The 23,732-nt window shown below is 45.5% G+C and overlaps 1 protein-coding gene, 1 long non-coding RNA gene and 1 pseudogene across 4 annotated transcripts in view; 1 reads left to right on the forward strand and 2 right to left on the reverse strand.

Moving 5' to 3' along the window:
• Positions 1-20,343, forward strand: part of LOC121021976 (uncharacterized) — a 53,048-nt gene extending 32,705 nt beyond the window's left edge. The window contains exons 3-4 of the long non-coding RNA XR_005786758.1: positions 17,012-17,078; positions 20,232-20,343. This is a non-coding gene — a long non-coding RNA (uncharacterized LOC121021976). The remainder of the gene's footprint in view (positions 1-17,011; positions 17,079-20,231) is intronic.
• A2ML1 (alpha-2-macroglobulin like 1) overlaps positions 1-23,732 on the reverse strand; it is a 48,665-nt gene that overhangs the window by 1,968 nt on the left and 22,965 nt on the right. For all 3 annotated transcript variants that reach the window (XM_040462685.1, XM_040462684.1, XM_040462683.1), the window contains exons 13-34: positions 22,056-22,116; positions 21,679-21,824; positions 21,115-21,264; positions 20,299-20,457; positions 19,029-19,122; positions 18,329-18,449; positions 17,215-17,443; positions 16,964-17,090; positions 15,743-15,864; positions 14,861-14,912; positions 14,407-14,490; positions 12,085-12,261; positions 11,838-11,919; positions 11,327-11,483; positions 9,276-9,350; positions 8,942-9,104; positions 6,639-6,853; positions 2,637-2,852; positions 2,340-2,467; positions 2,087-2,177; positions 1,687-1,755; positions 262-364 (exon numbers count right to left, since the gene is read on the reverse strand). In XM_040462685.1, coding sequence (XP_040318619.1) covers positions 262-364; positions 1,687-1,755; positions 2,087-2,177; positions 2,340-2,467; positions 2,637-2,852; positions 6,639-6,853; positions 8,942-9,104; positions 9,276-9,350; positions 11,327-11,483; positions 11,838-11,919; positions 12,085-12,261; positions 14,407-14,490; positions 14,861-14,912; positions 15,743-15,864; positions 16,964-17,090; positions 17,215-17,443; positions 18,329-18,449; positions 19,029-19,122; positions 20,299-20,457; positions 21,115-21,264; positions 21,679-21,824; positions 22,056-22,116 — 2,821 coding nt within the window. The remainder of the gene's footprint in view (positions 1-261; positions 365-1,686; positions 1,756-2,086; positions 2,178-2,339; positions 2,468-2,636; positions 2,853-6,638; positions 6,854-8,941; positions 9,105-9,275; positions 9,351-11,326; positions 11,484-11,837; positions 11,920-12,084; positions 12,262-14,406; positions 14,491-14,860; positions 14,913-15,742; positions 15,865-16,963; positions 17,091-17,214; positions 17,444-18,328; positions 18,450-19,028; positions 19,123-20,298; positions 20,458-21,114; positions 21,265-21,678; positions 21,825-22,055; positions 22,117-23,732) is intronic.
• On the reverse strand, positions 5,130-6,220 carry LOC121021974 (40S ribosomal protein S15a-like; annotated as a pseudogene).

The raw sequence follows: 23,732 nt of genomic DNA on the forward strand, positions 1-23,732 counted from the left end.
ATCGCAGCAAAAACATTAAGAATAGTCAGGCCTTAAAGAACAAGGGTCCCTCTTGTCCTTTTGGTCTGTGGACCATCGTAAAACATCGCTAGTGCAGAAGACTTTTAAAAATGACATACAGTTAAAATGCAATGTTTTGGGAGGTCAAATAATGTAATTATATGCTACTTGCTTGGGAAAGAGTATCTGTAAAATTAGGGGAGATAGCATGAAGAGCGAGGTAGAACTACGTTGGGAGATACAATAGAGCTCAGCCCTCACCTGGGAGGTAGTAGTCATAGACCGTGATGGTTGCTGGTTTCAGGTTAGTGACCAATGTACGTTGGCTGATGGTGAAGGTAAAGGCCTGAGTCTTCTTATTCAGCTGTGGAGAAGAAAGACAAAACAGCATATCAAAACTAAAGAGAAAATAACACTCTCTGTAACGCGGAGATTAAAAGACTCTTGTCTTCACCCAAATCTCCTGAAACCCTTCTGTCTCTTCTTGCCCTAGGCCAGTCTTCAAGATGTTGGCTTCTGCCGACTTCCTGACTCTTTCTTCTTAGGATCTTATGGCTTCCTGGCCTTCTTGTGACAAAGTCCCCTCCATTCTTGGTCTACTCTAACCCATGGTTCCTCCACTAAATTAATTGAAGTGGCCAAAGGAACAGAATCTTTCTTTCTTTTTTTTTATTTTTTTAAAGTTTTTATTTATTTTTGAGACAGAGAGAGACAGAGCACGAACGGGGGAGGGGCAGAGAGAGAGGGAGACACAGAATCGGAAGCAGGCTCCAGGCTCTGAGCCATCAGCCCAGAGCCCGACGCGGGGCTCGAACTCATGGACCACGAGATCGTGACCTGAGTCGAAGTCGGATGCTTAACCGACTGAGCCACCCAGGCGCCCCTCTTTCTTTTTTTTAAAGGCTCTTTGCTTCCTAGTGGTTTTCTCTCTTCCTTCAGGTCTCTGATCAGGTAACATCTCCTCAGAGAGGCCTTTCCTGACCACCTTATTTTAAAATGGTCACATCCTGGCCGACACATTTTTAAATGACATAGATAGCGGGGAGCCTGGGTGGATTAGTTGGTTAAGTGTCCGACTCTTGATTTCGGCTCAGGTCACGATCTCATGGTTCTTGGGATCGAGCCCCACATCAGGCTCTACGCCGACAGGACGGAGCTTGCTTGGGGTTCTCTCTCCCTCTCTCTTTGCCCATACCCCCTCTCAAAATAAATAAATTTAAAAAAATAAATGACATAGATGGCTAGCATGATGTATCTGTTAGTACTGCCCTGGAGGGGAATAAGAATATTTTATAGTGGGGCGCCTGGGTGGCGCAGTCGGTTAAGTGTCCGACTTCAGCCAGGTCACGATCTCGCGGTCCGTGAGTTCGAGCCCCGCGTCAGGCTCTGGGCTGATGGCTCGGAGCCTGGAGCCTGTTTCCGATTCTGTGTCTCCCTCTCTCTCTGCCCCTCCCCCGTCCATGCTCTGTCTCTCTCTGTCCCAAAAAATAAATAAAAAACGTTGAAAAAAAAAAAAAGAATATTTTATAGTAAACAACATGGAGGTAGAATTCACCTCATGGCTTCAGACCCATTCTCTCAGTTCCCTCATCCCTGTGCATGTGACACCAGTATATGCAGATTAAAAGGGAAGTTGCAAAGCTACATAAGGAATCAAGCTCTTGGGTTCAGTTTCTGAACACCTACCTCTTCCAAGTAAATGTTCAGTACGTCAGTTCCAGATTCAACCTTCTTCACCAGTGGTTGTTGGAGAAGCTAAATGAGAAAGGGGGAAAATGAAACAGACTAAGATCCAGAGCCTTCCCTATCCCCTAGGGTACTATACCAAAGCTCTGTCATGATCAAGGAAACAATATATACTGTGGAAAAGGTAAGACAAAGGAACCAAGATGATTCCAGTTTCCATTTAACACATCTGATGCACTTTTGCAGCCCATTGAAATAATGTAATTATGAGTTGTATATATACATGCATAGATAGATGATAGATAGATAGATATACCATGAAGCCCATTTCACCAGCTTTTTAGGGATCATGTTATGTCCTTTTAGAGCTTGTTAAATGAAGAAGAAAGAACAGACTTACTAACTGATTGGTGCCCTCCATGGGACTGAACCCAGAAAGCATCTTCACTTCTACAATGGCCATATTGGAAGAGCTGCGACTCCCCACATAACTAAGGGCAGAAAGAGGTACATCTGTGTCAACCCGTTATTTTCACTCTCAGCAGACTCTGTAGCCCCAACGTGCGCGCGCGCGCTCGCGCGCGCGCACACACACACACCCCCCTCAGCTTCTATGATCCGGGTGCCCCCCCCCCCAGCTCAGCTTTTCTCACCTGGTGTGGATAGTAAGCACCAAGGATCGAGGTGAAGTAACTTGCTCACATGTACCCTTTCCCACTTCTACACTAAGACTAAAGGTATCCGCAAATTTAGGAGGGGGGATGTTGTATTTCAGCACCGTCTAGCAGGAGGAAATAGATAACCAAATCAGAGCTGGGAAGAACTTTAACTATTGCACAGCTCAAACTACTCTCTTCACAAATGAGACAGAAGGTTCGACTGGAGGCAAAGACGCCCGCAGGCTCTCCTTCCCAATGCGTGCTGGTTCTTTCTCATGGATCTCTGCTTACCTGCACGTAGACACAGCCCTGGCCCGAGGCCTCCAAGGTATAGGCTCCAGGGATATTAGGTAGAGTCTCCTGCTGAAATACCAACCGGTTGGCAGCCTGAATGTTGAAAGCACGCTGGAAATTCTCACTGGATTTCACAGCCAGGTTGACTTCCTCAGATGGCACATAGGCAGTGGTGGCGTATTTGGCAAGAGCTTGGAGGGCAACTACAGTATCCTGAAGAAAACGGTGGAGCATATGCTTACATTTTGTGAGCCACTGGAATTAACTTCAAATAACCCGATAACCTACGTGTCTGGCGGTTCACTAGTGTGGATGACGCCTCTTCTTTTTTTTTCTAAAATTTTTTTTTTAACGTTTATTTATTTTTGAGACAGAGAGACAGAGCATGAACGGGAGAGGGTCAGAGAGAGGGAGACACAGAATCCGAAACAGGCTCCAGGCTCTGAGCCATCAGCCCAGAGCCCGACGCGGGGCTCGAACTCACAGACCGCGAGATCGTGACCTGGCTGAAGTCGGACGCTTAACCGACCGAGCCACCCAGGCGCCCCGCTGATGACGCCTCTTCTAAGTATGTAAGAGCCACGTTCATCAATGCCGGGGAAACCGACATAGAAATCATATCTTGCCTGTCTAGAAAATTGTCATCAAGTTGTTATGACACAGCTATAGGTTATCGGGTTCATCTCATATTCGTCTTCAACCAAACCTAGCTTCAGAATGGGCTATAGTTAGAAGCAAGTGGGTAACTGTTCAGTATATATTTTACAGTTTCCTTATTTGGAGAGGAAATAGCAGTAACATAATAGCCCTAAAAACTGCACATTCTTCAAAGTCATTTAGCTCTGTGATGATCTTCTATGGCACAGCTGGAGAGGATATCAGGGTACCCTTCCTTGCGAACCAAGGCTTCTTCGCCGCTGTGCCATGTGACCATCTTTTCTTCACTTGGATAGTAGACAGATAAGCCGCCACCAAGAAGGCAAGGCATCAGAACTTTCCCATTCTGAAAATATGATTTATGTAAGTGACAACTAGAGGAAAGAAAAAACAGAACGAGATGTCCAGCAAATTGCTATGTTTTACTGCTATGAGAATATCTACATGCTCGACACTTTGTACAGTATCTACAGAATAAGGGAACCCCCACATCTTCCTATCCCAAATGAAAAAGAACAGCTGTATTTAGACATCATGCTGTCGTATAAAAGCCCGGGTGGCTCAGTCGGTTAAGCGTCCGACTTCGGCTCAGGTCATGATCTCACGGCTGGTGGGTTCGAGCCCCGCATCGGGCTCTGTGCTGACAGCTCAGAGCCTGGAGCCTGCTTCGGATTCTGTGTCTCCCTCTCGCTCCCTGCCCCTTCCCCACTTGCACTCTGTCTCTTAAAAAATAAATATTAAAAAAGATTTTTTTTTTGAAAAAACAGGAAGGCAGTTCACCCACTCTGGGGAAGCTGCGAACAAGTGATTCCTATGCAGCTTGACTATCTACACACAACTTTTTATCTACTCTCCGTGAACTTGATCCCAAAAGGTCCTTATTGCTCTGATATGTGGAAACAATTCAAGAAACGAGACCTCATCACTGGCTGAAAAACCACTGTGGGTGACATGTGCCTTCTTGTAATAGCTAAGGATTTTATTAAAAAACAATTCTGACATGTATCTGTCACTGAGAGTTCTAAACATTTCACTCATAGCTTTCTGAAATTGTATACCATAATTGTTTAGGGCTCAGCAAGAAAGAAGTCCTTCCTGATCTTTGGCCAAGAATTTCCTTGAAGGAAGGAAGGATAGTACCATATTATTTATTTATTTATTTATTTATTTAGAAAGAGAGAGTGCAATCAGGGAAGGAGGAGAGAGAGAGAGAGAGAGAGAGAGAGAGAGAGAGAGAGAGAGAGAGAGAGAATCTCAAGCAGGCTCCACGTTCAGTGCAGAGTCCGATGCGGGGCTCAATCTCACGACCCTGGGGTCATGACCTGAGCCAAAATCAAGAGTCAGACACCCAAGTGACTGAGCCACCCAGGTGCCCCAGTGCCATATAATTTTTTTAAAATTCCTATTAAGGCATTACCTTATTCAGTTTCAGTGCTCTTAACATCTTTACCAGACACTTCATCAGTTAAAATATATTCTTTTTCCAGGTCTAATTTACATGTTATATCCTCAACGAAACTGGCCTTAATTTCAACGAGTCAGAATACAATCTTTACAAAGACAAGAAATATGTTTTTTTGAGTATTTTGTATGATCAGTGAGTTGGATATGGTATGTATTTAATAACATTTGCAGCACAAATGAATTAATGACTACTCTCTGTATAATCATCTAAGATGATTTTTATGATACTATTTGAATATATCATGCGATTTTACATCTTTTTCCCAACTGCCACCAAATTCAAGTTCTCCTTACCCCTAACCTAGACAAATGAAAGGGTGTCCTATCTCTTCAAATCCAGTGTCTCTCTCCTCAGAACCATCCCCTACACTAAGTAACAGTAAGTAACAGGTTAATCTTTCTGACACAAAGTTAAAAAAATTAATAGCTTCTCAGAATGGGCAAAATCTTGAGTCTGATACACAAGGGCCTCCATGGTATAAACCTGTCCGAATTTCTAAACTGAGGTCCCGTTATGCATTGGCTAACCCAGTTTTCCCGACAGTCATTCTATACTTTTGCAAACTGTTGTCTCTGCTCATGCCATTTCTCCTTCCTTGTAATAGTTGTCCCCCCAAATCTTACATATCCTTTTATTTATTTGTTTGATTGTAAGTAGGTTCGACACCCAACATGGGGCTTGAACTCACGACTCCAAGACCAAGAGTCACATGCTCTACCAACTGAGCCTGTCAGGTGCCCCTGCCTGTGCTTTTAGATCTACCTCAAATGCTACTCCCCTGAAGACTTTTCTTATCCTTCAAGTTGTTGTAAGCTCTCTTTCCCTTTTTAAGTGCATTATTTTGTATCTTTTGTTCCTTTCTGGTATAACCAAATCCTGCTCTGTCGCTATAGAGCTTTTCCTAACTTTACTTCTAGTTTGTGAACTTTTTTTTTTTTTAAGAGTCCAGTGGGGCATTTTATTTGCATGAACATATTCTATCCCTAGGAAAAGAATTCCCGGGATTTTCCCTCCTGTGTGTTTTCATCCTGCTTCCTCATGGTCCATGATGCCACCTGAGGTGGTCAGTACAATGAAACCAACTGGCAGGAGGGGAGCAGATTTTTCTGCCATTTTTCTAGACCTTTGAGCTGTACATCAAACCTGGGGCTGATCACTCCACACTTGTTTAGCCTCCCCCCCTCCGCCCTGTGAGGTTTCCAATAATTTTCCCAGCTCTGTGAGCATCGATGATTTCAAATTCGCCAATGCAACCATGCTTCAGTATCACAGTTAGAAATCAGACGATGACTTTGGAGCACGACCCAATAAGAACCTGGTGTTTGCTTCTCTTTTCAGCATTGTCAATGCTCTTGAGAGCCTCTGCCAGGACATTCATGTGCACCGTTATGGCGGCACGAAAAATGGCGGAAAGAGCTAGTTTGTGAACTTTTTAAAGTAGAAACTGTATATCTTACTAGCTTCCCAATACCTGCAATAGAAGGAAGTATACCTGTAAAATCTTGCTTTTATGTTTCTGACTCCATAATTGGCTTTCTAATCTGTTAATGTAAAATTTAGCCATAATTATATATGTCCTATTCACACATAAAACACTGATCTTATGTTTCTCTTTATTCCATTATGTTTCATACTCTACAAAGGAAGAGAATTAAGTACATATAGTACTATTTATGTGTTCATATGACCCGTTGTTATGAACCCTATATATTTTTCACACGTTTTTCCTCCCTCCCTATAGAATTATACGTCTCTTGACCTAGAAGTCAAGGGCAATAGTTTTTTTGTCTTGTTTTTGTTTGTTTGTTGTTTTGTCCTCTCTCCACACAGAACCTAATACTACCTGATAAGTCGAGGTTGGAGAGTGGGTTATTTACCTGAGTAGAAGAGAAGCCCCCATATGCGTTGCGTTGCTTGGCCAACCAAGCCACTATGGCAGTGGCCTTGGCTATCTCCTTTTGAGTTAGGCTGGCTTTGCTAAGCTGGGCTAATAAGATATATGCTGTAAGTTCCACATCTACAGCCTCAGGCTCAGACCAAGGTCTGGCATCCTGGGACCGAGTAGGCTTTTGGCTCCAGTGAATGGACTCTCCTGTGGAGAAAGAAGCATAATCAGGAAGGTCTTAGAAGGAGATGATTTCCCATATTCAATGTGTAAATGCTACACCTCAGAGCAGAGCAAGCACCAGCCAAAAATTAATCATGAGTTAGAAAAAAAATATTTCTCAGAATCTTCGGGTGTATTGGCCATTATGTTTACACAGGGATGTGTGTGTATACGTGTGTGTGTGTGTGTGTGTGTGTGTGTGTGTGTGTAGAGCCATCCATAATTCCTTAAGGTGAAGCTGAGAGTATCAACAAATGCCTCCAGCAATCACATGAAAACCACTCTTGTTAATTTATCAATTCTAATGCCAGTGGAGATAAGGTAAGTAGAAACTTACAAGAATCTTATGTGTTTGGGGGCATGTTTTTGGCGTGTAGAATTTTGTTAATTTTTTTAGCCTTTATTTTACCTAATCAAAAGTTTAACATTTTAAGAATAAAAACGACAGGATATGCATAAGAACTTTGAGAAATCATAGAAAAATGCTAATGAGGGTGAGCAAATAGAAGATGAGACTAAAACAGAACTCTAGGACAACCAAGATGACAGATAACTCAAAGAAAGGGATGAGCAAATGGAAATAAAAAGAGCGAAAGCTATGGGAATGCAAGCTGGTGCAGCCACTCTGGAAAACAGGATGGAGCTTCCTCAAAAAAGTAAAAATAGAACTACCCTGGGACCCAGCAATTATACTACTAGGCATTTATCCAAGGGATACAGGGGTGCTGTTTCAAAGGGACACATGCACCCCCATGATTATAGCAGCACTATCAACAATAGCCAAAGTATGGAAAGAGCCCAAATGTCCATCGACGGATGAATGGATAAAGAAGATGTAGTATTTATATACAATGGAGTATTACTCAGCCATCAAAAAGAATGAAATCTTGCCATTTGCAACCACGTGGATGGAACTGGAAGGTATTATGCTAAGTGAAATTAGTCAGAGAAAGACAAAAATCATATGACTTCACTCATACGAGGACTTTGAGACAAAACAGATGAACATAAGGGAAGGGGGGCAAAAATAATATAAAAAACAGGGAGCGGGACGAAACAGAAGAGACTCATAAATATGGAGAACAAACTGAGGGTTACGGGAGGGGTTGTGGGAGGGGGGAAGGGCTAAATGGGTAAGGGGCACTAAGAAATCTATTCCTGAAATCATTGTTGCACTATATGCTAACTAATTTGGATGTAAATTAAAAAAAAAAAATTAAATAAAAAAAAAGAAGAGTGAAATCTAGAAGTTTAATTAATTATCCATTTAAAGATAATAAATAAATAGCCCACAGGAGGCAATCTAATTGGAAAAACATAAAAGAAAACATGTGAGCCGGCAATGCAAGATAATGGAGAAGAGATAATCTCATTAAATCAATATACACTGGAACAGGTATGTGCAACCCACGGTCTGAGACACTCATTTCATGACTAGAGTCGCTTATGTACCAGTCAAAAAACTACCCAGAACCCAGGACAGGACAACTTAGTAATGACATTCATACAAATGAAGGCCAAGATGAAGCTTTTACCTGGAGGTCTGATTTTAACCCCACAGCTAGATCAATAAAATGCTTGTTAGAACATCAAATAGTATTCCAAATACATCCAAAAGTTTTTAGGGTGCCTGGTTGGCTCAACCAGAAAAGCATGAGACTCTTCATCTCGGGGTCATGGGTTCGAGCCCCACATTGGGTGTAGAGATTATGTCCATAAAGTTTTTAAAGGACCTTGAGAAGTCTCTCTTATCCCGTCAACCTCAGTGAACTCATAGCAAAGAATTGTCAAAGACGGGAAAAAGGGGGGATTCTACAACACCAAGGGGTCCTTTGAATAGCTCCCACCATTTGTTTTCTCTTCGTGTTAAAAATATAACAACGCCTTTTAAGGACTTCCATGGGCTTTCTTATAAAACCCTCAACAGTGACCTAATGACTTCACACCTTGTGCTAAAAGGAATCCTCTCTAAGACTGAATATATGTGGGACTACGGGGACTAGGAACAGTCACAGATAACTCACAGAGCATTTCCACAATTTCGACAAAACACTCCTAACATGGCCAACATACCTGTGATGATAGCCTGCTGGTCTAACTTTTCAAGAAGAGTGTTTCTGATGTCCATCTCCCCAGCCAGAGAGAAAGTATAAGCTAGTAGGGCCTGTGTGTAGAGGCTGTTAGTGGAGGAAACAGAACTCCTGAGGCACCGTAGGCCCCGACTCACCATCGGGTCCTAAAAGGTACAATGAAGAACTGAGTTTATAAGGCATTCCTTTGAAAACGGGAAGTGATAAGGAAGTCATCGTATCCTTTTTTGAGTCTACAAGGGTGAACGGTAGGTGCAATGTCTCTAGAAGTAGGCACAATAGGAAGGATAGACAGAGGAGGCCCTAGAGACACGCACCTGTATGGTTTTGCTCATCTCCAGCAACGCGGCTGTGATGTATGCAGTCAGGGAAGTCTCATCATCAACGCCACCCTAGAGGATGCAGGGAGACGAGGTCAGGGCCACAGGCAGCACAGCGCGTTGTAGGACTCGTGCGCAGATTGCAAAAAAGTATCCCCTCTGAATGGGTGGATTATTTAAATAAGCAAACAGACAATCACAGGGGAGGGGATATGGAGAAAAATCTCTTATTCTCGGGCTCTTCCTGAATCTGAGCCTCCTCAAACAGATATCCTCTCAAGAAGCAGAAGGCCCCGGGGGCGCCTGGGTGGCTCAGTTGGTTAGCGTCTGACTCTTGATTTCAGCTCAGATCACGAGCTCACGGACCAAACCCCAAATCTGGGCCGACAGCTTGGGATTTTCTCTCTCCCCCTCTCTCTGCACCACCCCCTCCCCTTCGTGCTCACTCTCTGCCTCAAAATAAAGAAAATAAATTTAAAAAAAAAAAAAAAGGGAGCATGGGTGGCTCAGTCGGTTAAGCGTCCGACTTCGGCTCAGGTCATGATCTCGCGGTTCGTGAGTTCGAGCCCCACGTCGGGCTCTGTGCTGATGGCTCAGAGCCTGGAGCCTGTTTCAGATTCTGTGTCTCCCTCTCTCTCTGACCCTCCCCCGTTCATGCTCTGCCTCTCTCTCTCTCTCTCTCAAAAATAAATAAAGGTTAAAAAAAAAATTTAAAAAAAAAAAAAAAAAAAAAAGGTCCAGCCTCTTCTCCAGGGGGGAGATTAGATGGCACCCACCCCGTTTAATGCCTTTCATGGAAAGATATTAGCAAGTTTTTAAAAATAGCTAATCACAATTGCTATCCTCATTCGGGAGATAAGAAGATAAACCCTTAAAAGGCTAAATGGCTTGCTGGAGATTACACAGCTAATAAGCAGCAGGAGTTGAACCCAGGGAGTTTAATTATGGAGCTCCTGCACCAAATCACTAAAGCTTGCTACGTAGACAGGTGATGGGTTTCTTAAGAGCCTGGCCGGGGCTGGTGGGCAGGAAGAGGAAACATCTCCGCCATCTTGTTCAAGTCAAGCCCTGGCTTGTGCTACTCCCACGTGTATTTCAGTGTATAAGGGGACAGAGATTTGGAGACACTGATAAAATCTGGCATAAGGAATGTACTAGTGAATCTTATACAGAGACTTTTTTTTGTTTAATACTCAAACTGTTTTAATTGAGGCCCCAGAATGGCAATGTAAATGATTTCCCTAGCAACGTACATACAAATCTTTCCTTCACTGGGTATATTCCGAATTGAACAAATTCTCCTGAAGCATCAACACCTCAGCCTGTGTTTGGGAGGGGTACAGGCAATGTAGTGAATGGAGTCCAGCGGCTATGGTTCAAAATAGAGTCCTACCACTCATTACCATTCACCTTGGGCGGTTAACTTAATCTCTGCACCTTCATCTGTAAAATGGGAGTGATAGTGGTATACCGGCACCTAGCTGATTAATTGGCTGTAAACATTAAATAATATCAAATAAACGAAGTGCTTGGAACAGTGCCTGGCGCAGAGTGAACCTCTTACAGAAAACACTGGACTGCCTAGGGGTCGTCACCAGAGAAAGTGGCTTCGCCTCCGATTCAGGGAGATAGCAAAAGACGCAGCAAACGTCTAGTCCAGTGGTTTGATCACGCCTTCGGGAATATCAGAATCACCTCGAGGGCTTGTTAGAAATACAAATTTCTGGCCCACGCCCTCCAGAGTTTCTCAGAGTAGGCGGGGTAGGAACTGGAACTTGTATTTCTAACAAGTTCTCAGGTGCTGCTGCCGCCGCTGATCTGAGGACCACAAGTTGAGAGCCTTGTGCTAGTACATGTTCTCGTTTTCTACAGACGTGGAAGCTGTGGCTCAGACTGGTTGAGTACATTGACCGGGGTCACCCAGAGCCAGGGCTCAGACCTGAAGAACACTGACTCCCAGGCCTATGCCCTTTTGATTCTGCTCAGTCAGAGGTGCAAGCTCCTCCCAGATGTGGGGATGGGCTGAGAGCCCGGGGGTGGATTTGCACCTTCATAGCTGTGTGTAAGAGCTTTCCCACATTGGCATAGCAGCCGCTGGGGAGCTGGTTTTCCGCCATCCACTTGAGAGCATCCCGGATATTCTTCTCATCAATGAAGATGAATTCCTGAGCTTGGCCAAAGCATTTGGTGACAAACGCTGTCAACCTACGTGGGTAAAGAGAGACAGGTGGCATGAAGGGGGGGATTCCCCAGTGAGGGTGCAACAGTTCCGTCATTTATTCTGGCCTATGGTTCCAGAAGGGGGTTGAGGAAACATAATGCCATAGGAGCCTAGAAAAGGGAAGTATTAATGGGTATTAATGGGGACAAGAACGGGGGAGGCACAAGCTCAAGGAGAAGGGTGAGGGGCTTGACCCTACATGAGGCTGAAATAATCAGTATTAAAGGAGTAGAAGCCGGATGTAAGAAGGAATGGGGTTAAGGGAAGAGGTAGAGAGGAATAGTTCCACAGGCCCAGAAATGACGCTCTGGGATCCACTGAGAATTGGGCAATATTACCAGGTGTTTCCATCTTCATCCTGCTCCCCAAAGGCACTGTATGAGCCATTGCTGTGTTTGTACAGTAGCTCCTTCTGGTACCCTGGGAAGCCAGATACGGGGTTAGATCACAGGACCGACTTCAAAAAAACATGGCTTTCAAGAGTTTCAGGGATGTGGGCCACTTTGGAGGGAACCTCCCTATATCTTATTAGCCTATCATAGCCCCTAGAGAATGCGTTCAAGAAGAAAAATTGAACCAACTCACCGAGCTCCAGGAAACCCACTGCCCGAGACCTGATTTCCTCAGTCAGCAGCCTTGCCCTCTTCAGATACTGCAAGACGTAGATTATGGGAGCAAACAATACCATGTTCTGCTCCCCACAGCCCCTTGGCATCTGTACCAGATTGTCTAGGTTCTGGAGGGCTGTGCCCATAATGTCTCCTGAGATCCAAAAGAAGAGAGAAAGTGACAGTAGAGAGAAGAAAGAAGCCTTCTGAGTTATTGTCATTCATTTAATTTTTTTTAATTTTTTTTTTACAGTTTATTAATTTTTGACAGAGAGAGAGAGAGAGAGACAGAGCATGAGTGGGGGAGGGGCAGAGAGAGAGGGAGACACAGAATCCGAAGCAGACTCCAGGCTCCAAGCTGTCAGCACAGAGCCCGACGCGGGGCTCGGACTCCAGACCGCGAGATCATGACCTGAGCCAAAGTCGGACACTCAACCGACTGAGCCACCCAGGCGCCCCATATTGTCACTCATTTAACAAACACGTATCAGCTATCATTTAGTTGAGTACCTACGCTGTGGCCTGGGAGACAGTAAGTCAAGTACAGTCTTCATCTCAAAAGATCATAATCCGAGGGGCAAACAATTACAAAACATTACAAATAGTATTCATTGTAAACAATTATAATACAGTGCGATCATTTTGGGTGCACACAAGGTGCTGGAGCACACAGAGAAGAAGTACATGGGTTACCTAAGGGCGTGGAGGGTTGTAAGAAGACACGTCACGGGCTGGTGAGTAACATAACAAAACCTACAATACTTAGACTCAATCTCTAAGTTCCTCCCCTGTGTATAAATGCATTGTCCTCCAACTCACCATGTTCCTGCCAAAGCGAACACAATCCTGATCCCCTTTTCCAAGTTATACCTACTGACCTAGCCATATATTTTATACACCCGTAAGCCTGATCTAAGTGACCCATTAACATCTGCACTTTTAGCCATTAAGTTCAATTCAAATCTATAAATACATACTGAATGTCAACTATGTGGCAATAACTGTGCTAGAATCAAATAAAAAAAGAGGTGGGCGCCTGGGTGGCTCAGTCCATTAGACGTCCGACTCTTGATTTCAGCTCAGGTCATGATCTCACAGTTCATTAGATGGAGCCCCACCCACATCGTGTTCCATGCTGACAGCCAAAGCCTACTTGGGATTCTTTCTCTCCCTCTCTCTCTGCCCTTGCATGCTCTCTCTCTCTCTCTCTCTTTCAAAAAAAAAAAAAAGGGGGGGGATGACCCTTGTCCTCAAGGAGCCCACAATGCAGCCTGAAAGACAGACATAGACAGTGAGCTACATCCTACAATAAAAATGAGTGTTACACTAGAGGTCTGACTCAACTACAGTCAAAATAGAGAAATTTTATCCTGGAAAGGATCTTAGTAGGGGATCAGAGTAAAGAAATGATCTAACATACACAGGGCTCCTAGTAGATGCTAGATATTGTGGTGGAAACTTTATATTTAATTTTTACACCAATCCAGAGAGGTGGGTTATCATCAGTCTTGCAGAAGGCGGGGAGGGGGGGAAGGATCAGAATTGTTTACTTATTCAAGGTCACGTGGCTATTAAATGGCAGAACTGGGATCCCAACCTGGTTTGATATGATTTTCAACGTCATGCTTTTCTACTCAATCCCTCTCCTTGCCCAGAGAAGTGTCCTGTCTGTGTAAATATGGTGTTATTTCCCCTACGCTATACTCAACTAGATAAATTCCTCATTTTTTTTTTTCAACGTTTATTTATTTTTGGGACAGAGAGAGACAGAGCATGAACGGGGGAGGGGCAGAGAGAGAGGGAGACACAGAATCGGAAACAGGCTCCAGGCTCCGAGCCATCAGCCCAGAGCCCGACGCGGGGCTCGAACTCCCGGACCGCGAGATCGTGACCTGAGCTGAAGCCGGACGCTCAACCGACTGCGCCACCCAGGCGCCCCATAAATTCCTCATTTTTTTAAAGGTTGCTACAAACATTATGTCTCTCCTCCACTCAGTTTATAGACCACCTGAACCTAAACGCATATGAAGCTTCCCTGACCTTTAACTTCTTCCTGTCCAGGCTCCTTTCTGTTTTTAACTACCATAGACATCTAATCCCACATGTACTGTTATCTAGAGGCTGTGTTTGCCCACTACATAGAATAAGCTCTTCTTCTGTCCCTTCTAATTTGACACACCTTCCCTCGGATAGGTCCACATGCCCCAACCCACTCCACACTTTCAGCAACTTTCAGCCCCCCTTTTTTTTTTTTTTTTTTTTTTTTTGTCCTTTTGAGCAAGAATCTCTGGCTATTTACCCAGAGCCGCAACATAAGCCTTGGCTGAATCAGGAACCACATCCACAGGGAGCTCCAAGGAAATGGATTCTGAAACCACTTGTCCTGTGAGAGGCAGAGAAAAGGGGAAAGCAGAGAAGGTCAAAACAGTGGGAGTTCAAGCCCAAACCATAGAAAACCTTTCTATAATCCAGGGTTGTCCGTACCCAGTCCTTGCTGTGGGATGGAGGCAAATTTCTTTTAACCTATTCATAGTGCTCTTTGCTGAAAATAAACTTAAAAAAAAAAAACAACAACACACAATTGTGTTGTACATTTTTTCCTCATCCTGTCTCTCAGCTAATTGGTCCTATTAGGGACAGCACCCTTAGACTCTCCTACCCTTTCCTGTCCTTTATATTCCTCCTTTGGCCCAAGAAAGTCTCCCGTTGGCTACGGGAATTCTCAGTACCAACCCCTCTCTGCACTCACCCACCTTTTGGGCAAAGCAATGAGCTGTGTGTCTTCTCCACGAGGACTCCTTCAGGCTGACATGAAGAGAGACATAGGGTGAAAACAATGAAGGTGAATGTCAGGGCAGGTGGCCCTGAAGGAACAGGAAGTGGATGGGAAATGGGGAGAAAAGGCCCTCCCTGTGCCCCCAGGGTTTCTCCCAACAAGAAAAAACAGAGCTTCTCCTTGAAGTTCAGAAGAACTCCATTTCTTTTCTTTTCTTTCCTTTTTTTTTTTATTTTTTTAATGCTTATTTATTTATTTTGAGAGAGAGAGAGAGAGAGAGAGAGAGAGCATGAGCCAGGGAGGGGCAGAGAAAGAGGGAGAGAGAGAATCCCAAGTAGGCTCCACACTGTCAGCTCAGAGCCCGATGTGGAGCTCGAACTCACAAACCGTGAAATCATGACCTGAGCCAACGTCAAGAGTGGGACGCTTCACCGACTGAGCCACCCCGAGAACTCCATTTCAACACAGGGATGGATCTACCAGTAAAATTCTTTCTGTGCAAGGGCAAGAGCTAAGGGCACGTTTAGGACACTTCTAAGAGGCATGATTGGCAATGGGGTTCCTGAGGGGATAAAAGAAAAGCAGCAAATGCCGATAGTAGAGATTTTTAATAAGAGAAACTCACATTCGTTGAGGGTCTATAGCCGGCGCTGTATTAGGCACTGTCATAGAGCATTGGTATGGGGTAGGCAAATAATGAAGGGCAGAAAGGGGTCACAGAAGAAGGCAAATGAGCTACCTGACTGCACTTGGAGTCAGACAGCCGTGGGAGACCAACCGTACGGCTACACACACACAGAGCACCCCCCGGGGTGCCTGCTGTCTCTACCTCGTGAAGCTAAGCCTGCAGAAAACTCACCTTGACCAGAACTGGTTTGATGAGTGTGTCACTTTGGCCCTTTTCTGGAACAAACCCCTTCTGCCTCCCACAGAGTTCATCGCTGTCCAGAATCTGGGTAGTAACAGTAAAGTTTACATGACCTGACAAGAAAGAAGGAGAAAGGAAGGCATTAGCCCTGTTGCCGGAGGTCCAAGGAGGTCTCTTCCCCTCCAGACCAGTGCGCCTTAAACTTAATGGCGTTCAAAGACCAGTGTGGTAGGCCGCCTCGAAGGGTCCCCAATTATCTCTGCATCCCGGTATTCATACTGCTGTGTCAGTTCCTCTCAAAGCGTGGGCTGGATTAAGTGACTGGCTTCCAAAGAGGAGGATAGGACAGAAGCAATGAGATGCCACTTCTGAGATTAGTTTACAAAAGACTATAGCTCCTATCTCAGGGGCACTCTTTCTCTTGGGCCCCTTACTCTGCAGGTGGCCAGCTGTCCTGTCATGAGGCCGCCCGGTGGACAGATTCATGTGACAAGAAACTGAGGGAGGCCACCAGCCCACAGCTGAGGCCAAGAACCGCAGCCCGTGTGGGACAGAGGCTTTGGAAGGAGCTTGGAAGCGGATCCTCCTCTAGTCAAGTCTCCAAATGAAAACATAGCCCTGGGTGACGATTTGATTGGTATTTGATGAGAGACCTTGAGACAGAGGCACCCTGCTAAACAGTACCTAGATTACTGGCCCACGGAAACTGGGTGATGAGAAATGCTTATTCTTTTAAGCCTCTAAGTTTTCAGGGTGGTTGTATCAGATAGGTATTAGATAACTAATGTATTAGGTAACTAATACATCGGAAGACCATACTTTAAGTCGCCAGGATCTTATCGTAAGAGCAAATGACATCTCTTAGGGCTATTGTGACGGTTAGATGAATTCGTACAGGTCAAGCAGCTAGAACAGAGGCTGGCCTTTAGTAAGTACTTGATTAATAACAAGACTCTATAGCCCTTGTCCTGCCATAAATATCAAAAGCTCCCCTTTTCGCACTCAAAATAGTCTCGCTTGGATAACTTTTTGGTCATCGATCAAAGAGCATTTGCTTATTTATTGATGGCATAGGTTTAGAGGGCAAACATAGAGGCAAATAAAATGAAAAAGCAAGAACAAAGCGAACGCAGGAGAGGCAAGGGTAACGTTCTCAATGACTGAGCTTTGCTCTATGCTTCTCTTGCTCCCTCCACCCCCTCCTCCTCTTACCCAACTTGATAGCTGTGATATTCCAGTGATAGCTTTTTGCTTCATCAGCACAGAGACAGCTGGAGTCCTGAGGACCTGTCCACGATTCCACCTGGTACTCATCGGATTTAGCCAGGTGAGTGTGAACCTGAAGATGTTTAGGAAATATAAAGGGTCTGAGTACAGGAAGCCACGCACAGAGCCTTAGGAACACGGGGAATCGCGTCCCATCTCTTTCCCGGGGTCAGAGATTCCCGTATCTCGGCTCTTACCCTGATGCAGTCCTTTAGATAATTGAAGATGGTGGCAGTAAGGCGAAAAGATTCCCCTCGAACTACTGAGTAAGGGAGAGTCAGATCAACAAAGAATGGTTTGAAAGCAGTCAGTCCAACAGTGGGTGACAGACCAAAGCCGCTAGTCTGGGAGGTGCAGAAAGTCATGGCCTTCCACTCGGTGATAGTATCAGGAACCGTGACGTGGACAGCCTCCTTCCCTGAGTTACTGTGAGAACACAGAACCCAGGTGAGGCGCGCACACACAGCAGGGCAAGGGGAACACTGTGGAGGAAGCTATCAGTTCACCTGCAGAAGTCATTTGTTGTTGTCACGGAGGTGGGGGGAAGGTAAAAAAGGCAACTGAATTGAGGAACATGCCAGCCTCAGAGTGTGACCCTTCGGGGGGAGTGAGGATGTACCAATATGGGAGAAGGGGGTGCCTGCGTAGAGGAGGGGGTAAGAGCAGGTGGGCACGTGTGGACACACGTATCTGAAAGAGCCAGTGCCCCTGAATCTGTGAGGTGCGATCTCGTCGGGGTTCTCACTTGCATTTCTCTGATTAGCGATATGGAGCATCTTTTCATGTACTTTTTGGACACAGGAGCCTTGAGATGAGCTTGTCACGAGCCCCGGCCCGGGCTCTGTGCTGAGCGTGGAGCCTGCGTAAGATTCCCTCTCGCCCTCTGCCCCTCCCCTGCTTGCACCCTCTCTCTAAAATAAAATTTAAAAAAATAATACATTTTAAAAATAAATAAGTAACTCCATGTCTTAAAAAAAAAAAAAAAAAAAAAAAAAACATTATCTCTGGGGTGCCCGGGTGGCTCAGTCGGTTGGCTCAGTCTGACTTTGGATCAGGTCACGATCTCATGGCTTGTGAGTTCGAGCTCCGCGTCAGGCTCTGTGCTGATGGCTCAGAGCCTGGAGCCTGCTTTGGATTCTCTGTCTCCTTCTCTCTCTGCCCCTCCCTGACTGGTGCTCCGTCTCTTTCTGTCTCTCAAAAATAAATACATATAAAAAAAACAAAAAATTAAAAAAAAAAAAAGATCTGACTCCAAATTCGCTGCTGACTCCACAAGGTACAATCTTGCTATATCTTTGAGGCATCACTTACCCAACTGGAAACAGATCCCAGAGCCAAGTCTCTGGGAAATACTGGCGGATCTGAGGATCCTCTGACTGAAGTGATGAAGATGATGATGATTCAAAACTCACGAGACGATTACCATAATTTGCTGAGGAGAACAAGAATAAGGGAATTTGGGAAAACAGAAGACTTTTGGGGGAGAGAGAGAGAGAGAGAGAGACCTCTCACACGTGCAAGTAGGGGCGGGGAAGAGAGACAGAGGGAGAGAGAGAATCTCAAGCAGGCTCCATGTTCAATGTGGAGCCCAAGGTGAGGCTCAGTCCCACGACCCTGAGATCATGACCTGAGCTGATATCAAGAGTCGAATGCCTAACCAATTGAGCCACCCGGGCTCTCCCAAAAGACTTCTGTTGTACGATAAGCTGAGGCAGAGGAACTACGACCAAGAAATTTAGAGGGAAATGGAGAACAAGTCAGAGACAAGGAGGAAGGAGTACCAAGGAGCCGACTAGTCTCAAGGCCATCAGGGGGAAGTGACAGATGAGGAGGTTTGGCCAGGGGATGAATAGGTAAGGGCTTCAAGCTTCAAAAGTGCTCCCCAGAGAGAGATCTGGCTGCCTGCATCCATGACCGGCAAGCCATTATCACTCGGACCGGAGGCAACAGGAACAGGAAGCAAAGAGTGCGCTTCTGGAGTTCCATGATTTAAGCTACACGGGTAGCTTACCTTCCGCCACTGCAATGCTGTGCTTTAGAGACTGGTGACTGCAATCTACTGGCTTCTTGATCTGGGCATTGGACAGTATTTTCAGGCCCATGTCCTGATAGGCACCAAAGAAACCGGAGGACCAAGAGTTAAAGTGGTCCCCTCCCTTACTATGTGGGCTACTGCCTAGGCAGTCTATCCTCAAAGGGTGGAACCAAGCCTTCTTTTCCTGTTAACTGTAATACAGGTGTTTATTCCCCAACACTCAGCCGCCAAGTTTTGTTCACTTCTGTCAGCCAGAAATGTAAAAAATTGCAATTTTTTAATATATATACTCTGCATAATGATCACTAGAATAAGCCTAGTTAACATCCATCACCATACCTAGGTACAAAAAAAAAAATGGTTTTTTCTTGCGATGAGAACTTTCAAGATCTATTCTTTTAGCAACTTTCAAATATGTAATACAATATTATTAGCCGTGCGGTCGCCAATGCTGTATGTTACATCCCCAGGACTTCTTTCAAACCAGATGTCTGTGCCTCTTGACAGCCCTTACTCATTTTGCACACCCCATGCCCACTGCCTCTGGCAGCCACCAAATTATTCTATGAGCTTGTTGTTGCTGTTGTTTAGGTTCCACATAGAAGTGAGGTCATATGGTATCTGTCTTTCTCTGACCGACTTATGTCACGGAGCATAACGCCCTCAAGAGCCACCCATGTGGGCGCGAATGACAAGATCTCATCCTCCTTTTTATCGGTGAATAGTAATCCACTTATTTCATCGTCAAACATATTTCATGCTTCTTCCAAACGTTAGTCACTGTGCCCTTATTTCATTTAGCCTGAACTTTCTGAGGGCAGGAACCATATCGGCTCAGTCAATTCAACAAAAACACATGGAGTATTATGAAGGATCAGTCATTAGAGAGAATACAAAGATGAACAAGACATGGTTCCTGACTTCAGAGACCTCTGGTCAGACTTAGGCCTCGGCATCCCCAACTCCTACTCATGAAGTACTTAACCTCTACTCACGTAATGTTTATAATGATGGAAAGAGGCTGCACACAGCCTCTCACGGTGGCCCTCTGCCAATGCAGTTGGCCAGTTGGGTACCTTCTTCCAGGATAAGGACCAGGAGAGGCTACCTCACGTATTAGGAGTTTCTTCCAAGGTTTTATCCCCTCAGTGCCCACATGAGTCTCTCTGCTTTTTTTAGGTAAGGAATTTCCTCCGCCCACCACCACCATTGTTTCTACAAGAACAAAACGGGTAAGAACATCTACCTGGAAAAAATGGAAAAGGTCCACACGTTCAGAGAACCAAGGCCTCCACATAACCGAGAGGGTTTGTGGAGAGTTCCAGAAGCCAGACATTGGACACTCATCATATTCAGCCACCTGATAGGGGTAGTGACCGTACCAGAATGAGAACATCCTATAGATCTGAAACAGGAAGGGAAAAGGAAATAAACTATTGACACAGTGAAATCAGTAGAGAAACTTCTCTCGGACTGTGGTGCCACAGCTCACCGCCCTCGTATTATTTCTCTTCGTTACTCCCGAAATCTTCCTGTATTTATTGCATCACAAAATCTCCCCTACCTTTACATTTTTGACCCCTTTCTCACCGTTTTTTTAAAGGTTTTTTAAAGCTCATTTCTTTATTTTGAGAGAGAGAGAAATGTGCGTGAACGGGGGAGGGGCAGAGAGAGAGAGAGAGAGAGAGAGAGAGAGAAGATTCCAAGCAGGCTCTGTGCTGACAGCACAGAGCTCGGGGCGCTCGAACTCACGAACCACGAGATCGTGACCTGAGCCAAAATCAAGAGTCAGACACTGAACCGACTGAGCCACCCCGGCCCCCCCCCCCTCTTTCTCACCTTCTTCAATAATCTGTCACCCTTAGCTCCTATTACATCTTTCCTACTTCTATGCCCACATGAGCCCTGCCTTTCTCATGCCATCAGTTGACCTCTATTTCCCCACCAGCTTTTCTACCATAAGGCTTTCCCTCAGCCTTTCTTTCTCACTCCCTGAAATCCATCTTTTGTTCGAGTGCAGTCACGCTGTCTTCCCTTCCCGCCCCAGTAGCAGACTACTCACAGAACTGTTGCTCAGCTCTCTCTCTGGCCTCAGCAGCGAGACACTCTTATCCACCGCCCGGACGGCACACAGGGACCCAGGAGTTGCCTGCAGCTGTAGTTCCACATCTGCTCCTGGAAGCTGCTGGGAAGGTGAGAAGCCAAGGGAAACCTGGGGAAGGGCAAAGTATAACTTGGGGATCAGGTCAGCCCGGAGACGGGGAGGAACAACATAATTTGCCTCATCTGCCAATAAGCCCCAGTTTTGGCATCGGGGCCCATTCCTTCACTTTTAGACTGATTTTTTTCAGCACAGAATACCACAGAAAGTTTACGAGGCAGAAACTAAAAAGAAAGAAGACCTGGGAAGAATACACGGTTTCCCCGGCATGGCTTTCTAAAAAGAAAGAGAGCAACTTCAACAAAACATCCTGAAGATATAAATACGATAATGACGTCCGCCTCCCCATTATCTTCCTATTTCTCTGTCCCTGCCTGATCTCCAGCCCCAGCATACACAAGATCTCTCTCTCTCTCTCTCTCTCTGCCCAGACCTTTTCTTCACCTCCCTCAACTGCCATTTTACCTGATTGTCAAAACACATCTCTACCGAGAACTGAATTTTGTCGGCTATAACCGCTCCGCTGGGAAAAATGGCATAGATCACCAGAGAAGGATGGGGGGCTAGTCTGGAAGTGAAGGTCAGTGCGATGGAGAAGGAGCCTTTCATTCCTGGAAAAGAAGAGGGGATACACAGGGAAGAGAATGCGCGCTCGTCCACCAACGACCTCCAACCACGAGTCTACGCCGCTCATTGCCCTAGCTGCGGCCCCCCCATTCTCCTGCCCTGTGGTGATCAGTGGTATTCTCTCATTGTTTGATCTCTGTGGCTTCTGGGATAACAAGAGCTTCCTGGAAGTTGAAGATATCCTTTCATCTTTCAGCGGAAGCCTGAACACTCACCTTCCTTCTCAGAATTCAGGTGTTTCTGCCCCTCTATCTCCAAACGCCCTTTCCCCACTACCTAAAAAAGAGAAAAGAAAAAAAAAAAAAATCATCAACCGCACAGAAGTTATGGGACCCTATGGGGCGCCTGGGTGGCGCAGTCGGTTAAGCGTCCGACTTCAGCCAGGTCACGATCTCGCGGTCCGGGAGTTCGAGCCCCGCGTCGGGCTCTGGGCTGATGGCTCGGAGCCTGGAGCCTTGTTTCCGATTCTGTGTCTCCCTCTCTATCTGCCCCTCCCCCGTTCATGCTCTGTCTCTCTCTATCCCCCCCCCCAAAAAACAAAAAACGTTGAAAACGTTGAGAAGTTATGGGACCCTACTTGTGGAGCATCCCTGCCTCTCTGCATAAGGAAAGTCTCCTTTCTTAGTTCCAGAGCCTGGCTCAGTGCTTCATGCCGCATCCGTCAGTTTGTCAAATGTCGGATGGCACCATGAGCCTTGATGACCCTTCCTCTTGGAGGCGCTCCCGAGAACCACGGCCAAGGATGGGAGGAGACAAAGGTCATCATTACTTCGGGGCCAAACGGAACAGAAGCCTTTCTTCACAATAGAGAGCTGTCCACCGCTCTTGGTGACTTGAGGGTCTCCAGGTTCGATTCTCTTATACTCCTTGTAACATGAAGTCAACCCAAAATCCATCCGTCTTCATAACTTTTTTTTTTAATCGCTTGATTCAAAATTCAATGGAAACGAGTGCACTTTAAACTGCCTTAAGCCCTTCTGACATTTGACTCTTTGGGGGAGAAATCCCCTCGTCGAACTCTCCCTGTTCACTCACTTGAAACCAAATTCAGTGAAACTGTTTCTGAGCAGGCTGTCAGCTCAGACTGCAGTCAAGGGCTCTAGGGCCGGCTCTTCAGACTCTCAGCTGGCCCTCAGCCCTTCCACACTGATCAGCCCATCCACCCGCCCCCCGGCTGTCCCCACACTCCTGTCCCGAAGACAGTGCCCGTGTTAGCACTCTGACTCCTTATGTTGTCTACCCCTCCTCATCCTGTTTGGTCAGGATGATTGTTTCTGCGCGAAGACACTGAAATGAACCCATGGGGAGAAAATCCCTCAGAAACTTGGAGAGGGTGATAAGAGAATAGAGACTCTGGGCCCCGGCAAACCCGGGCTTTACACAAATCTAATTCCCCGCTATCACCAAGGTGACCAGTAAAGCCGCTTATCAAGCCACAAGTTGTGATTTTACTCACACCACAAAGCTGCTATCAATGTTAATTTTAACCTTTATCATCTATTTTTAAATTACTGACCAATGAATCACAGAATGAAATTTGTTCTGAGTCCCAGCCCCTCCGCACCCTCTCCCCCATTCACGCACCCAGCTCCCATTCAGCCCTGACCAGCAATGTGTTCTCCTTAATTCTTCGTTTTATCTTCCCAGTTTCCCTGGGCTCCTTTCTAAAATCTCTTTTTTTTTTCACATCCACCCCCATCCTTTACACTGACACTGTGCAATACAGTAGCCACGAGCCACATGTGACTGCTGGAGCCCTTGAAAGGTGGCTACTAGAAAATACACACTTTGAGTTTGTATGTATATATGTGTGTAAATACATACATGTATTATTATACATATATGTATGTATTATATATTATGTATATATGTGTGTATATACATATATATGT

The sequence above is a fragment of the Herpailurus yagouaroundi genome, unplaced genomic scaffold (genome assembly GCF_014898765.1).
Source record: "Herpailurus yagouaroundi ecotype Mexico unplaced genomic scaffold, PumYag 355, whole genome shotgun sequence".
Classification (NCBI taxonomy): Eukaryota; Metazoa; Chordata; class Mammalia; order Carnivora; family Felidae; genus Herpailurus; species Herpailurus yagouaroundi.